Raw genomic sequence first — 16,727 nt, 5'->3', positions numbered from 1 at the left:
TATACCAGTCATAAATGCGATCGAAGCAGATTCTACCATGAAATGGAATGATTCCTCAAATTTATTGTTTTACGCGCCAACTCTTTTATTACTTCCAGCAAACGCAGGATGGTAAAAATGATAGAAATCCGGGATCTTGAGTCTCTCGACCTCCATCCCTGACATAAGAATCCTGTCTAGTAGTTCCCAGTCTTCCCCTCCCCAACCTGTGAACTCCCGTATGTTCATTCCTCCCACAAGATCGAAGTCAGATTTGTATATTGCTATCAATCCAAAACCAAGTGTTTCCCAGTAACCGAATGGAACATCCGGGTAATAACCACATCGAAGTCTTTTTACTACTGGAGCGAACGCCATTTTTCCTTCTACGCAGTGCTGACGAAGAAAGCAAGAAAAACGACTTAGTGGCCAGACATTACCCCCTTCTAATAAAGTTGAGTTTATTAGTCATCCTAATATCACTGTAAAATACTACAGTATCCATTATAGACTGATTCTCAAACCTGCTTTTATTTCCAGAAAGAGACATGTATGTTGACTAGCATACGAAACGTCTTTCATTGCAGAATTGAGGAGACTCTGTTCAACCCAGAGCCAAAGCCTTCTCTAAATGTCAATGTCAGTAGTGAGAAGTTGTTGCTTTACTAGCTGTTACTCCTCAAGAGTAGGAGAGTTCGCGAGTGGAGGGACTAGTACGAGAGCGACCTCGGACAATCCGGGAAGCACTGCAGTTATTACAGAACTAAACTTCCCGATGATGAGCACTGCTTAACAGCTTTCACAAGATGAATTTTCAACCTGCTTATTAAACAAAAACTGTTCTTGATGGGTAAGAAACAGAGAATAAACGAGCTCACCTTACGTATGGTGGATATTAGATTGGAAGGAATCTTGAGATTAAGATCACACATGAAGAGTATGCTGTGAGGATCGGTCACCACTGCAGCGCCACGCTGAAGAGCTAGTGCCCTCTGAAAACCCTGCTCTTCAGGGATCCTCACCAGCGAGTACCACTTGATCGAGCTCCTTTGAAGCACTGCTTCTATGTCGATATCTTTGCTTTCGTAGTCAACTATAATCACGTGCACGTTTAAGTCCTGGGTTTGACTTATTACCTCTGCAAATGAGAAGTGTGAGTTATATTAACTACTCGCTGACTGGCTGTTATATTCAGTTATTCATTCTGTGTCACACGGCTGAGTGCCGCAATGTCGTCACTCCAGTCGAGACCTGCGAACCTTATCCAAGGACGACTTGGACGATATAATTACCAAGAACAGCAAGCTGAAGCGTACCTTTTCCGTAAACGCGAGTTACATGTACTTTTAAAATCTTATTTAATTTATTTTACCATTTTTTTCATAATTTAAGTTAAACTCAAACCAAAGGAACTCCTCACAATGAGCCTTCTAGACTTAGGTAGCATCAAATCTCTCATAATAAACAAATAAGAAGTATGGATGGTTAAGTTGAGAGAAAATTGATCTGAATTGCCAATAACAAACATCTGACTGAAAATGTGGTCTCAAACACCGTCTGTGAATTGAATAGATCATTGCAAATATGACGTGGCTGAAACATTACCTGCAATATTCTTTATAAAGTAGAGCGCCCAGCGACCAGAGTTTTTCACAGGCACGATGATATTGACAGTAGCAGTTTTATTCCATTGAAATCCTTCTGGATAGCACAACTCACTAATATCTTTCGCTAATGATCTGTAGACGTGTTCTGACAAGAGTACGCTCCCCCCGGTCTGTTTATTACTAATTCGTAATTCCAGGAGAAAGCGATCGCCTTTTAGTGGGTCGGGTACATGTTCCACTGAAATGATCTCCTGAAGCGCGTACAGCCTAAAAGCAAACACAACTGTTTTACAATTACTGAATCAGAAAAGATAATGGACAACCAACTATCTGAATATACACTATATCATAGACTCATCGCTATGTTACGTTAAAATAGGACTTTTTCTGAAGGACGTTCGAATCCCTGGCCATTAATACAGCTATCTACACAAGCATTCGCATATGTCGAGGTTTATTGTCCTGGGCCTTCTACACTCAGAGAAGTCATAGCAGAGAGAGACGATAGGACAAACTGCGCATTTCTCAGTTTTCATCGTTGCTTGCATATATAATTTCATGGTTTTGTATTAGCACTATCTCGTTGCTACTTTAAAACAAATTGACGTCAGTTTTTTATGCGTCTGTCCTCTTATTGATGATAAATTTCGTCATAACATTGTCAAAGTTTACTGCGGAACAACTCACCTGCGGCTTGTGGTTCCACAGCCACTTTGACAATGTTATGACGCAATTTATCATCAATAAGAGGACGGACGCATAAAAAACTGACGTCAATTTAATATTTACAATAACAAGACCCCAAAATGGTCAAATGCTGGAAATAAATGAGGGGAAAAGACGCCGTTGACTTGCCGTAAACAAAGATAAGTGAATTTTATTCAAAATGACGCGAACATTATCAATAGCTTTTCTCGCTTTTTGATTGGCTACTAAAAAAGTCCATAAAATCTCATTGGTTAACAAGTTGACAGTTTGAGAGCTGAAAGTTGAACTTGAAAGCTTGCATAAATTAAAATTTTATCCGTCTGTACTCTTATCGATGATAAAAATGAGCCAATCAGCGCACGAGAAACTAGACAGTTATTGTTAAAAACATGGTTTGACAATTGCGAAAGGTTGTCGCAAATTGTAAGCACTCTGTGCCAACGCAAAACTAGCAAAAGCAGAGGTTCCCATACCACCTCATGTAAAACAAACGTCAAATGACCGTGCTGTTGACGCTTTTTAACCATGATCCTTACATCGGTACCGTCAACATTGCAGTATTTGCAATGTAAACACAAAGAAAACTTGCAACAAAAACAAGAAGGTAAAATACTAACTGAGGATATTTAGCTTCTAAAGCATCCAGGAACATACGGGCAACACCTTTAGCCATATTTGGGTTGGTCAACTCATTTCCGGCAGCGTTTTCTTGCCACCATATATCTTCATTGTACATTAGCACTACAGAGTTATTGCTGGTGTCTGGAGGATACACTGCAGCAAAATGTGTGTTGCTTTTATTTCGAGCGCCCTGCAAGAAAACAATGACAGAATAGTACTATACTGGAAAATAACAATAGCAATATCAATAGCAACCCAATTTTTGAGGAACCACACTTGAGAATCTTTTCTAGAATGAGGAGAACTAAAACTGTAAAGCTGAGCCTTAACATCACCTAAGTCGGCTAAGTTGAGAGAAATGCGAGCGGGCGGGGAAACGGAAGAATAACAAGGCAAAAATTTTGTTAATTAAATTAATTATTAGTCAGTTATTAAATGAAATCTCTGGAGTTCAGAAGGAAGGGTACAGAAACTCCGACAGAGGAGAACGAGATTTCGGACCTCCTCTTTTCTCTTCTTAAAGAATCATTTGTCATTTTAAATTGGTTATTTTTTAACTCCCCTTTTACGACTGATATTGGTTTTAATCATAACGTGTCGCGTGACGCACCTGGAATCGAATCAGCTTATGTTTGACCAGGTAACTCGGTTCATACGGGCATTCAGGCAAAATTTCTCTAGCCCCCTCGGGGTTAAAATACGGCCAGATTGAGTCACGTGACTGTTGCGGCTGCTCATCGTAATCAGCTAATTGAACAGCATTATCAGGAACATGGCTGTCGTTCATTGCACCCCACAGATATTCACTTGTTATGATTTTGAATTCGGCTTCCTCTGCAAATCGCCAAGCCACCTCCAAATGGACTTTGCCCGATTTGTGTTTGTGTAGCACATCGATGTAGTACTTCATGTGTTTCGTTAACGAAAAAGTTTTAGAAACTTGAGACGAAGCTGTCATGTAATTTCTAGGTTTACCGCGACCAGGGTTATCCCGAGAACCAAGGGAGGCAATTTTCCGAAGGTTCGCCAATGTCTCATCGGAACTCAGCCACAGCTCCGAGTTTCCGCTCGACGAAATAGCGAACTGGTATTGTCCGCTTGTAGAAGGTGAAATGAATCCGAACATTCGCTCTCCAAAGTTACTGTCTTTTTCACTGAATAAAGAGGACGAATTTAACAGTCTTCGTTTGGATGGAGCTTGAGGGAATAAGATAAACTGACGTAAACTTTCCACTTGAAAATGACACACTTTCTCCCATACATGAAGGTTTAAAATTCCATGTGACGAAAATGTAATATTTTCATGTTGGCTTGTCTGGTTTTTCTCGTGAGATGAAACAAATGGCGTTTCCTCTGTAGGAAGTCCAAGTTTATTTCCAAACTCGCTGTTTACGTATCCCAACGTATTGTTTTCATTCAATGTAATCTGCTTCACATCACTCGCTTTCGTAGTAGCCCTGAGATTCTCAGTGATGTCGTCAGGAAAGTTTTCCAGTTTGTGCTCGGTAATTTTGCGACCGCTTTGCTCAAAGCTAAAACCGTCTGCTTTGCTTGGTTTCAAGAACAGTGGTTTTGATAACCCTTTTAGAATACTATTCACATCGTCCATGTAAATGACTGTTTTTGTTGGTTCTTGAATAGTAAGGTAAAAACAAACCGTCAACGCCATTAGAAAAAATAGCACCAGCAGAAGTTGAGCTTTCTTCCTTTTGAAATTATTGTAACATAAACGAGCAATTTTCATGTTTAAACTTCTGTTTTCCTCTGAAGACTAAAATTGTAGATACACGATTTAACTACTTACTTTAAGACAATTTTCAGTGTTTTTCCTTATTGTGTTGACTTAAAGTGATCAATATATTTAAATAAGGTACATGCATTCTTTTCAAGTATAGACTGGCTCTTAGAGACCAGAAACTCATTGTGCTGTAATAATTAGACAAGCAGACAAAAACTACATTTTATGGACTGGGTATTCTTTAAAAAACAAATTTGTTAAACGTAATTCTAAATTTCGGTCAATATAAAAGAAAAACTAGGAAACGTTTTAGCAAGTCTCAAAGGTGCGGGTTTAGGATCAGCTCCTAATCGTTACAGAATACTTTTAAAAAATCCGGAGTCTCAACAAGCTCTTCCGTTTGATCCGTTCATTTATTTGCTATGCTTATTTATGTTTCGATTCCTTGTAATTATTGAAAACTCTGTCACAAAGTGTTCCCGATAACCAGGCTGGTCGAACTGAAGCAGGGAAGCTTTTACAGATTTTGGTGACGTAGGACGGGAGGTTTGGTGGCAGCCTAAAACAACCTATCTGTTCGTCTGTCAGTCTGTCTGTCATTCAATCAGTCGGTTATGCAATCAGTCCAGAAATCCGTCAATCTGTCAGTCAGTCAGTCAGTCAGTCAGTCAGTCATGTAGTCACTCAGTTGATACTGTATCTGCTTATCTAGCCAGTCAACCCTCTGTTCGTTGGTCCAGCTATTAATTGTCGTGTTACTCGAACGAATTAGATAATGAAACAGTCACAATAAGCATAAAATGATAACTTTTAAAAGTTTCTGAGGCTGAAGTTTAGCATGGACTGAACAAGGGCATGAAGAATTAATCTCTTAAGCGGTGAATATCAAGATTTTTTAAGTCCGGTTTGATCCGACATATGATCGGTTTTGTCCCGAAAGCTATGAAAGGCATGCTCATTGGAGCTTTGAGGGTAACTGAATCAGTTTCATAAATAAATAATTACACAAACAAGATATACAATAAATAACATTAAGTAAATCGTTTAGCTCGAATTTTACATAAATAAACAAATAAATAGATATATCTATAAATAAATAAATAAATAAATAAATAAATAAACCATTAGATAAATAGATAAATAAATTAATAGAGAAGCAACATTGAATTTATGGACAAGATACTAATAAGAGTAGCCTGCGTCGCAGACAGTCTAACCCGCCGGCGTAGTCCTATACCGGGGATTTTGTGACACGTCCGGCTGCAACGCAGGCTAAACTGAGAGATGAGGCAGTATTTTCATCGACCTTCTTTCTTGTGTTCTTCAAATTTTCTAATTACGAAAAGAGAGCTGCCTGTTCATTGATATATTTAGCCGTGACTTTGATTTGATTTATTATTTTTCTCAGTTAGTACGGGCGCTGTGATTGGTCAATTTAGCGGGCCGTACTCTACTGAACGGCCCGCTAAAATTTAAAGTTGTTTTTGTTGTTATCATGTTTCGTGATTTACCGCAAGTAAACGTATAAAACTTTCTTTTACTTCTAAAATTGTGTATTAAAACCTGCTTACGACTTAAGAGTCACTTTAACGATTTCAAATTGACTCGTTTTGCTTTCCAGGCGCGTCAGAAATTTGAAGCCGTTCCTCGTTGAATAGAAATCGTTCCCGAACCCATCAGGTACACATCAGAGACATAATAAATACCTTAGTAACGTCGTTTTCTCGGTCCGTGCTGTAAGTTACGGATCCTCGTTTTTCCCCTTCAATTTATGGCCCGCGCGCTTCGCGGTTGGGCCATAAATCGATGAGGAAAAACCTCGGTCCGTAACTTGCACTCGGTACGGCCCTCGAACTCGGTTAGTAAGAGGTCTTCGTGAACGAAGGAAAAGACTGTACTGTAGGTAGGTCGTACATTGTACGTCTGTTTGTGTTACACTCATACATATACATCACAGAGTTTCTTTTGAAATTTAAAACCGGTAGAGAGCTGTTTATTATTATTAAGTAAGTTTTATTGCAGATCATGAGGTAAGTATTTTAAGTTGACTACCACTCAGACAAGAACAGAAGCAGAAGAGAATATTACTTTAATACATAGAGAGTAATACGTGAGAGTTCTTAAACTGAGCGAGGATTACAAGTTATTAATTAAAAAGAATAAAATAGGCTTGTGGTTAAAATAATTGCGAAATTAGATTCATGAATCAGCGACACAAACTTGTATTGTTAATGTACATAAACAGTTACTTGCTGCGGTTTTTGAAGAACCGAATCAAAAGACATTAAAAAGCGAACTGACCGGAGTTAGTGCAGTCTTCTTTTTTAGGTTCCCGGACTATTTATATATTATGCATTCTCGGCCTCAGCAGGTGCGAAGGCAATTAGCGGATCAACCAATCAGATCTCTCCATTTCTGCTATGTTTATTCTTCTTCGGGCCAGGCGGACAGCGTTTGTTATTGTTGTTCCCGTATTCCCGTCTTACTCAAACTTCGATCAGTCTGTTTGACGCAAATATAGAGTATCTTGAGAGTACGCACTGGCACACAAGAAACTTCCAGAAGCGCATAAAATAAACGGCGTTGCTTCACCGTGGAGCAGGTGAGAATATTTATAGCTTTTGTTAAATTCAATTGAATGGGACACAGCGCTCGACCGCTCCGTTCAAACTCACGTACAATGCCAACCGTTGATGAATATTTGAAATCAAGGGGATTTACACCGCACTTTGTAGAACAAGTAATTTGATAGCCCTCAAGTGACTCACCCCAGATAAAGCATTCCGTTTGATTTTTTGCTAACGGAAGCGACAATTTGACGCTGTGAGTTTGTAAACCAATTCGCTTACAGTTAGATTCGCAATTGTCGTTTTTCGTTTACATTTATCTCTGTTTTTGTGATGTTATAATTTAGTAAAAATTTGAACACGTGGTTAAGTTCAGTTTAATACTAAATTAAATGTTCCTTACATCGTTTTCAACGTACTGCGCTTGAAACATTGTCAATATTACGCCTCTCAGTGCTCGATATTTAAGACTGCGTACAGCTTTTAGCGATCCCTTCGAAAAGTGAGAATTAAAGATGACAAATTTTATTCGCAGATAGCAAATAACATATATTACAGACAGCATTGATTAAACAATGATTATTAAAAAAAATTGGGAAAAATAAACTGAACGGTATATCTATATGCATGTGCGAAAGTTAAAAATAACTGTTGGACTTGTTTGTGATGTTGTAGTGAAAGGCGGTGAAGATAAATTGAATGTCTCTCAGCCATGACACGAGCATATTTAAATATATAATTATATTGTGAGTTATATTGTTAGCGCTTCGCACTCTTTGTCTCCAGGAAGCTACATGGAGACAAGTTAAAACCCCTGATTTTTTATGACCACTGAAAACCTAGATGAGACTTCAAATATGACTGATAGATTGGGAAGATCTGGAGGAAAATATTGTGATACATGTTAATGATTCCTTTTCATTTTTCTGTATGCGATCTAGGCTTTTAGATCAGTATAATTATAATCAAAAATTATTTCATGTCGAGAGGTTGACGAATGATTGGTTGCCCCATAAAAAAATATATTACTTTTCAGAGGTTCGAGCGGCGGCTGCCACATCAAAATTATTCAAAAGTTAAATAAAGACCTGACAATGCAGTGAGTCATAATATGCAGTTTGGCAGATGGAATCGCGAGCGTCTTGGCTGACGTGACCGGTAAATATCGCCAAGGAAACAAAAAATAAAAATCATGAAAAATCATGCTACGAATACTCGGTGTGAGGAACGAATTGTTTCGTAAATATTGCTGGAAATGTTTGTTGGTAATGAATCATAGGCCCCGTCCAAAGTACCCCGGAGAAATTTGAACACGGTTTTTCTCTCCGAAAACACATGAAATGTTTTCCGTCCACACTACCCCGGAGAAATTTGAAAACGCAACGTCACCGGTCATTTTGGACTTGTGTTTGAGAAAAACTCGGGCAGGGAAATCACGTGATTATCGTGACGTCATCGTTTTCGTAAAGCTCCGTTTTCAACATGTTTTTCGTCCATACGAAAACGCAAAGCCGGTGTTTTCAAATTTCTCAGGTTTGAAGAGTGTTTTCGAAAATTAAGCCGGCTCCGTTTTCGTGACTGATTTTTAGTGTAGACGGCAGGCCTAACCGTAGAAATAAAGCTGTGCTTTCAAATTTTTCCGGCGTAGTGTAGACGCTGCCTAAATGAACCGTTAGAAAGTATGCGAGCAGTATGGTCAGTTAATTGCACTGTTATTAGACTGACAGTTTATCAGCAAATTTGTACCCTAACAGTTTTTTTTTTTTTTTCGATCTTTTATTTCGCGGGCTTGTTAAAGAGCATCAGCGACAAAACGTTACGGTTTTCTGGCTCACTCTGATTGCAGGAGAATTGCAGAGAATTAGAGAATTGAAAAACATCATTGTGGAGTTGATCAAGCTTGCGTTTTTTTAAGCGGTAGGCGTTGTTATTATCAAAATCCAAAAATCCTAGTCTCTGAGTATTTCACTGAAAAGAATCACCTAAAAACGATTCTTCACTTCTGTCCGATTTGAATATGCCATTGAATGACTTTTCTAGTAAATATTAGTTTTCAGAACCTGCCATGTTCCACAATTTGTTTGCTCAGTAGAAAATCTTGATGTGACAAGGGGTCGACAAGCTAGTTAGAAATTGCCCGCACTCAGCTGTCTGTTTTGGGAAGTTTCTTTTGAGCGTTAAACTGAATACAGCTTGTTTTGTGACGACTCTTCCCATTTAAAGAAACGGGCCAAAAATGGAAAAATGTGTCAATAAGAGAAACCGGTTCGTGTTTAACATGTTAACACTCTAATAATCAAGCCATTATCAAGACACTGACCAAGCAAGACAGGTGACGACAGAAAATTAACAAACGGAGGGTAAGTTCCAATATGATATTGCCTTGATCCACCAAAAGATGTCCTATTTACATCGAAACCGAAAATCATGGAAGCATCGGGCTTCATCTCGTCTTGTGACGCAGTAGATCGTGATATAGATCTGGCTTCGTTTTCATACCACACCCTGGAAAAATAGTGAATTGGCGTGCCCTGTTAATAGCACTAACAACTGCGGACAGCCTGTCAAGACTGTCCCATAGCTTGAAGCCAATTGTGAGCGCGTCGGCCAGAGCCGCCATTTTGGATTTAAAGGTCGATTGGGAGCAAGTTCTCTCGGCAGCTCTTCTCATGAATACCTCCACGAGCTTGCTGTTCATCAAAAAGTTCACTTGTACACGAATCGCCGACGTTATCTGATACTTACAGGAAGAAAAATTGAACATTTCAAATACTTCCACAGAAATGGCTCTCTTTTCCGCAAACGTGTGCGGGTCCATGAACGGAAGTTAAACTTTATTTATTTGTTCGGCTTTAGATGAGGAAATTGTCTAAGGAAAATAATCCCACCTGCATGTATAAACAGAAATCTGGCCGTTCTCAAAGGAATACCTGGGATAATCCGTCTTGGTCTGATAATCTGTCTGAAATTATAACTCAGGTCAGTAAGGCTCAGCCCCTAATTCTACTAACAGGAAATGCTTGACAATTGACATGATTGAAATGCAACATGAAAAATCATCGCAACTGCTCAAGTTGCGTTCATAACTACGATGGTCTTTCATAAAGAATACTGACTTTATGTCAGTATATTTCATATACATACGTTGTCTTGCTTTAAAAGAGTTAACGTAATTAAATTTTTTATTGTCCAATTTACTCTCATTTTCCTCAAGTTCCTATTAGGCACTGATACACGCCCATCCAAACTTTTCAGACCTCCTCATCTTGTCAATCTTCTTTCAGTTTAATTGCCAAAGCATTCCACCTACAAACGTTTTTTGATCAAGTCTGCTGAAATTCTGGCCTTCCAAGTCAGTTACCTTCTATCCAGTTTTAGCGTTTGTCTAATCCATTGTCAGCAGCTTCTGACCTCTCTCCATCCCTTTGTTTTACCTGCGGTCCCGTCAAACACTCTATTTTGCTCCTTACTTGCCCTTGACCTTACCGGCTCTTTTGACTGATGACGCTTTAAAAACCGTATAGGGGATGTTGTCCGATATAATCTCTGAGCTACAAGTAAAAAAATTAGCGAGGAAAAATTTAAAATAGCCCTTTTCACGGTTTAATATTCTCATTTGCATTACTGATATAATCTAGCATGTATGTGAGGCAATTTCGGGCTAATGTGTAGCTAGTTTCGCATTCACGTTGGATTACATTGTAATGCAAATGAGAAAAGCTAACAGCGTAAAAGTTGGCCTTGCCGTCACCTCCCCCCTATAAATGCTCGCAATAGGAATGACCAAAATGACTCGCTATGACATGCATAAACCGTCATCATTAAATATGGAACATAAATCATTTCCGACTTTTTATGAAGTGACCAAGACAATGATATTTTTCCGTTTCGTCAACCAATCGTGAAAAAAATGTAGATTTCAAAAAACATTATTTCCAGTTCAATAACTATGTTGTCAACTAAAGGTCATTAATAGTATTACTACCCATGCAAGGATTTATAAGAACGTATATCAACTTTTAGCGAACCAAACTCACTCTGAGGACTAAACGTACCAAACTTACCCTGAGAAACACGCCATTCAATCAGATCGTTTATTTCGTACTTCAAGGTCACAGTTCACCACCTTATGACATCACATGGTCTCTTTTCCTTGACGTCATTAAATTTTTACTTTGATGCACAGTTACGTAATCGAATCTATTCAACGGGAATTCTGTTACGTTAATACAAATTTGCATTTTATGAAACGTCAAAGTTTAAAGTTGCTGCCACCTTTCATTTCCGACAACAGACGAAATCAAGACAATAAAAAAACTAATCAAAAAATAATTATAAGACGATTGACATTAAGAAAGCCACTAGTACTATGTAGCTCTTTTCATTGTTTTTACCACAAAACCATTGCTTTGTTTATCGTGGGTAATTAGAATTTAAGAAAATTCGAGAGGCAAGATTCAGTTCTATGTTTCTGACATGATGCACAGATCTCCTGAAAAAATAAAACTTTATCTGAAACTGAGAGAAAAATCGTGACTCAGCCCTGTCTAGAAATGGTTCAATGACACTGCGAGCACAAAGCCTTATGGGATAGCTAAGCATTTCATTATACGAAGAGTAGGTCTGATTATAATTAGATACTTGAGTTACGCAAACCAACTGATCACTACATAGTCACGTTAATCAAGAAAGCGAGCTGTGAGCTAAACATATGTATCTACTGCTGATAGTGGTACGGTAAACAGAACATGCCATTTCACCAGCCAAGGAGTTCGCAAGCGGTAAGCACAAGTTGCGTTTCTCAAAAGCTTTCGCTGTGCGCGCATTATTTGACAGTCATTACGACTGTGATACGCTTAAATGGATTTACCGATAACTCTATTTCCTCACGAGTTTGCAAGCAGTTCATCTTATACAGGCTCAGAGGGATTTGCCAGAAGAAAATATGTTAAGTTTTCCCGAGAAAATTTCGCTTTCCAATTAGACGTTCATGTTTTCAAGACAACTATGTCCTCAAAATCACTGATTTCCAACAGTGTAGGTGGGCTATTTAAAGCTGTCGAATCGGTTGTAAGGAACTATACTATAATTATTCATAATTATCGTCTAAAGTTGCTTAGAGCAGACTTGTCGGGCACGAGATCAGAGCATGCTCTTCCATTTGTGGTGTGTGTGTCATTTTATAACGAGACACTGCGAAGCAATGCAAGTGAATCGAATGTTTGACTTTGACATTTGTGACTGAGTTGTTGTACTTCACATTTTAAAACGACAACGACAGCAACCCTACTCAGACCCAGCGGGATACAGATTGAATACTGGATACAGGAAGGCTTCCTTGTATCCTGTAATTCGCCTAGCCATATGGTCCTTAAGGGTCTGGAAGCTGCATTGAGATAAGTCTTAAGTTTGAGACAGATCTCGTACTAAAGCGACCTGTTTGAGTCTTAGTGGACTGACGTGGATGTACACCCAGAAGGAAGGACAGTGCAAATTAAAAAGAAACTGAGACTACCTCAGTTCTTGAGGTGAAAGTCATACGAGTAAAATTTCAACTATTGACGGTTTCGCCAGCTTGAAAGTCGTCTCACAAGGTTTCGAAATGAACGTTTCAATTTGGAATAGGTAAACGGTATCTTCAAAACTTCGAAGCAGAATTTTGTTTTTATGATTCTTATTCTCGACTTAGCAGATCTCGCAGTCTTACTGTTTTTATGTAGCATTATCGAGTGAGTATTCCGAGTAACCGAGTTCCTTTGGTTGGGTGCTTTAAAACATTGCTTTGTTTATAATTTAAGGTTATTAATGGCTTTACGGGCAGTAGCATTGGTGTGGAACAATCACGTTAAATTCGCCCTCGGGAATAAAATGCCATTTTGGTCGGAGTTATAACACTCGTGGTAATCCCGTTTTAATAATTGCGCTGTACTTATCAACTTCCTGAGGGATTTAATGGAAGCTAGTTGCCGGGAATAAAACAAAACCGGCCTCCCTGATGGTAAAAGAGTCTATTGGAAACCACTCAAACACAAGCCTGACAGTCCACTTGTGGCTGTTCATGATACGTTTTCGCTTGACTAATCTTCAAGTATAAAATGAGAAACACAGTGTTCTTCCATTCAAAACCCTCGTCAAGGAACAATTGTCTCGCGTGATTTTGATATCAGTTCCTTTACTGGTGAGCATTAACAAAGAAAAAATTATCAGTACCCTCTTTTTCGCGCCATCCCACGGATAGTAGCCGCTGCAAACTTTGCGAATGGCCGGGAAGTTGTCCTCCACGAATTATTTTGTTCAAAAGTTATGTAATCAGGAGAGTCATTTTACCATACAAGGTCCACTAATTTTTTTTCCTGATATTTTATCCTTCCAGTTTCATATCAGCTATGTGTGTATAAACTGTCAAGTTGTATTTAAAGTCACATGCAGGCTCCTTTATCAGACCTCAGTCGGACTAGAGTATTGAGTTTTCTCTCGAGTTACAGATAACTGATGGTTTGCGTGCGTTTTAATTTGAATATCGATTACCCCATGTTTTATTGCCTAAAGCACAACAAACTTCTAAACTGTGGCCGGCGTGACACAAAAGCCAAGCTTTCCGTGAAACCAAGAAGAGTGTATTAACACCACCCATTGTGACAAAAACAGGAAACAGATAATTCGATTAGCCAATTTAAAATTTGTCGAGAAGCTCCCACTTAATCTTTTAACTGCCTCATTTACAACACCTAATCTTGTTAGTTAAAATCAAGTTTAATAATGCGACTGCAGGTGTTAAAAGCCCAAGTTAAAACAATCACTAATTCATACGCTTGCATGATTTCGTTCAAGAGTTTCATGTCAGTAGTTGTCATTATCAAGCATGTGTAAAGTTACTCAGTTAGTTCTATACACATTTTACAACACAATCACTTCACTGGTTGCTTTCGAAATTTGATGGCTAGATAATATGGCATGTTATTTTACTGGACTTGCGGTTACAATTTTAAATTTCCCCAATACTCTTGACACTCTGTCGTACTTTTTTTCCACTATTATTTAATTGGTTGACCTAATCATGTGTATGTCACCTTCAGTCTCGTTTCAGTCCACCATTGACTGATTGCATGACAAAGTTTACTGTACCATATTTTCCTGTTAAGTCGTTGTAATGGTTATATTGTAAAAGCCACGGAACGGCCTTTATGAGCCAATCAGAACACACGCTTAAGACTGTCCTTGATCACGGCTCTTTTGATCAGTAATTAAAATAACGAGAAGGCACATCAAACAACCCGGTTCTCTTTCAGTTTGGCTCTTTCTAGCGTCATCATATACGTGTGCAGTGACGAAGTTAATTAATATGGTATTTATTTTCTTTGGTCAGGATTACAAAATAATATGGTCCATAATCCATCGGTTAAATAAGTTAGTAATTCAGTTCATACCAGAAAAAAATTTCCTACTTCGTCAGTTTGAAATATTTTGACTGTTTATTTGGAAACCTAAACTTTTGTTAAAACAACCTCCTAACTTTATCATTACATTTCGAATTTTTAAAAGTTCTTTGAGCACAAATGCAGCCAGGATTCTTAATACTTCCTGAAATATTCCTTTAGACTAGCAAAGTCTGCCAAAATTAAGGACCTGTTTTACTCTTTAAGACGATTATTTCTGCGCTTATACAACAGGCTGGCCCCAGCCAGAGTTGGAAAATCAAAAGTAAATCAGATCGCCTTCTGCTGTCACCACCATTACTGTCATTGGCTGTTTCGGGGTTTTCATCTTAGGAACCGTGAATTTGAGATTGTTATTTTTACCCCTGGGAGGTCTAGCTCTGACTCTGTGTCAAATGTTGTCTTTACCGACTGACGCAATCGATTTGTTAGTTTTGAAGAGGACTTTTTCACCGAGAAAGGATAAGGAAATTCTACAGCTACTTACACACTGATGAGTGACAAGTGAACAAAGTTATCGACACTATCGACCCCAGTTCAGCCACCTTATTAACGATAGTTTGCGTGCAAGATAATTTGCGTGCATTTACCACTAAACAGACAAAACTTAGTTATAAATGGATAAAGTAAACAACATAGAGCTGTGATAATTTACAACATTTTGATTTACTTTAAGTCTCGTTACAGAAGCAAACAAACTGCTTATAACACAAAAGGGCTTCCGTGGGGTCTGCTAATTTCGATTTATGTAAGCTTTTGTTATGCACAGATATTGTATTGCAGGTCGTTTAATCCTCTCTATCCTAAGTTTAAATATAACTTCTCTTTCATCTCTGAATAATGGGTAATGTTATGAGAATTTGAAAGTACATCAAGACGATATCTCCTAATTAATTGGAGAGTCTTTGACCATCTCTTTGGTGTAGGTCGGCTGATAATTTTCTTGATTCTCATAACACGTCTCCTTGACAATGTATTGATATCGTATTGGGAAGTTATGTTTTGATCACAAAGAACAGCATTAGACGATTAAGAAAGGAATTCATTGATTACTGGTCCTTTGAGGCCGTTCTCTTTGAGTATCAATAACTGCGGAACCCAAGGCTTAGCAGAACAATTTTGCCTAATCACTGTAAGGACTGTAAGGTTCTCAAGATCACATACATGTATTCCATTGAATGATTACGATGTTCCTCGTCAAACTTAATAAAATAAATCTGTAGACAGCCACAGCACGTCGGAAACCCATTATTGGATATTTTAATTAAAGTTCCTGCTGGAGTGTTGATTACTCTTAAATTAAAAATCAGTGACTCATGGCATGACCGCGACACAAGTGACTCCCTGACGTGATCGTCTTAAAGTCAGTGATACCCAGAACGCAAAAGTTATTTGAACACCGTTGAAAGACTGATAATAACTTAAGAACTTATATATATTACACTGCACATTAAGTACACTGCAGTATTAACGCAGTCTTTCGGAGAGCAGTTTAACTTGACCGTACACTATAAATATTCTTGTTTTTTGGCCATTTCAATTTCAGAAGGAAAAGAAAACAAGCAGCGATTACAGACATTACAAATAGACAACGCATGGTCTAAAAAACTTAACTGTGTTAACTTGACGTTAACTATACTAAGTTTTGTTCAACTGTCGTGCTTCGAGACGTGAGCACGGTCGGCCACTGTATCATGTGATTAACCTATCAGTTTCACATGTCCCATGCAACATTTGTTAGCATGCAAGCAAGCTCTCGAGACATCCTTTACATGTAAAATAAGAGATTCTAAGGGCAAACTTGCGAGAAACAATGCACGGAGCATTGTACTGAAAAAGGCGTTGCCTCTTTGAGGGTTGCTGGATGGGACGAAATTGAAAAACTACACTATGTACCCTTTTCGGTGTTTTTTTCCAAGCATGACTTACAGACTAATTGAAGAACTAACAAAAGAAAACAGTGTTTATCTTTGCTAGTCCTGGTCACGTATGCTCTTATGCCGCCAGCGCTCAAGCACGACTCGAGGCTTAACACTGATAGTTTATTTATCCTCCAGGGTTACACAAATCT

General features: G+C 38.5%; 2 protein-coding genes and 1 long non-coding RNA gene across 4 annotated transcripts in view; 1 reads left to right on the top strand and 2 right to left on the bottom strand.

Annotated features, from left to right (window-relative positions):
* Nucleotides 1-30: 30 nt before the first annotated feature.
* On the bottom strand, nt 31-4,795 carry LOC110053012 (beta-1,4-N-acetylgalactosaminyltransferase 3-like). The gene is made up of 5 exons (XM_020759198.2): nt 3,526-4,795; nt 2,912-3,105; nt 1,585-1,853; nt 858-1,117; nt 31-375 (listed from the first exon to the last, which is right to left on the bottom strand). The coding sequence occupies exons 1-5, from the start codon at nt 4,657-4,659 to the stop codon at nt 70-72; spliced, it is 2,163 nt and encodes a 720-aa protein (XP_020614857.2). The 5' UTR covers nt 4,660-4,795; the 3' UTR covers nt 31-69.
* Nucleotides 4,796-7,094: 2,299 nt separating this feature from the next.
* Nucleotides 7,095-16,727, top strand: part of LOC110052985 (kinesin-like protein KIF15-A) — a 40,295-nt gene continuing 30,662 nt past the window's right edge. The window contains exon 1 of one of the 2 annotated variants that reach the window (XM_020759168.2): nt 7,095-7,255. The gene's annotated coding sequence lies outside the window, so the exon portion shown is untranslated. Of the gene's footprint in view, nt 7,256-11,818; nt 12,002-16,727 lie in introns of those variants that run through there. The other variant, XM_020759167.2, reaches the window with a different exon arrangement.
* LOC149106905 (uncharacterized) lies at nt 10,009-11,344 on the bottom strand. Its single transcript, XR_016210021.1, has 2 exons — nt 11,285-11,344; nt 10,009-10,771 (listed from the first exon to the last, which is right to left on the bottom strand). It is a non-coding gene; the product is annotated as an uncharacterized LOC149106905 (long non-coding RNA).

The sequence above is a fragment of the Orbicella faveolata genome, unplaced genomic scaffold, assembly GCF_042242905.1.
Source record: "Orbicella faveolata isolate gen_17 unplaced genomic scaffold, um_ofav_v1 contig_3, whole genome shotgun sequence".
Taxonomy (NCBI): domain Eukaryota; kingdom Metazoa; phylum Cnidaria; class Anthozoa; order Scleractinia; family Merulinidae; genus Orbicella; species Orbicella faveolata.
The sequence above is the reverse complement of the archived record's forward strand: the minus strand, read 5'-3'. Positions and strand labels throughout refer to the sequence as shown.

Coding starts and splice junctions, on each gene's coding strand:
- LOC110053012 (XM_020759198.2), bottom strand. CDS start 4,659: ATGAAAATTGCTCGTTTATGTTACAATAATTTCAAAAGGAAGAAAGCT. Junction 1,854..2,911: donor TTAGAAGCTAAATATCCTCA/GTTAGTATTTTA, acceptor GTTTGCTTTTAG/GCTGTACGCGCTTCAGGAGA. Junction 376..857: donor TAATATCCACCATACGTAAG/GTGAGCTCGTTT, acceptor TTTCTTCGTCAG/CACTGCGTAGAAGGAAAAAT.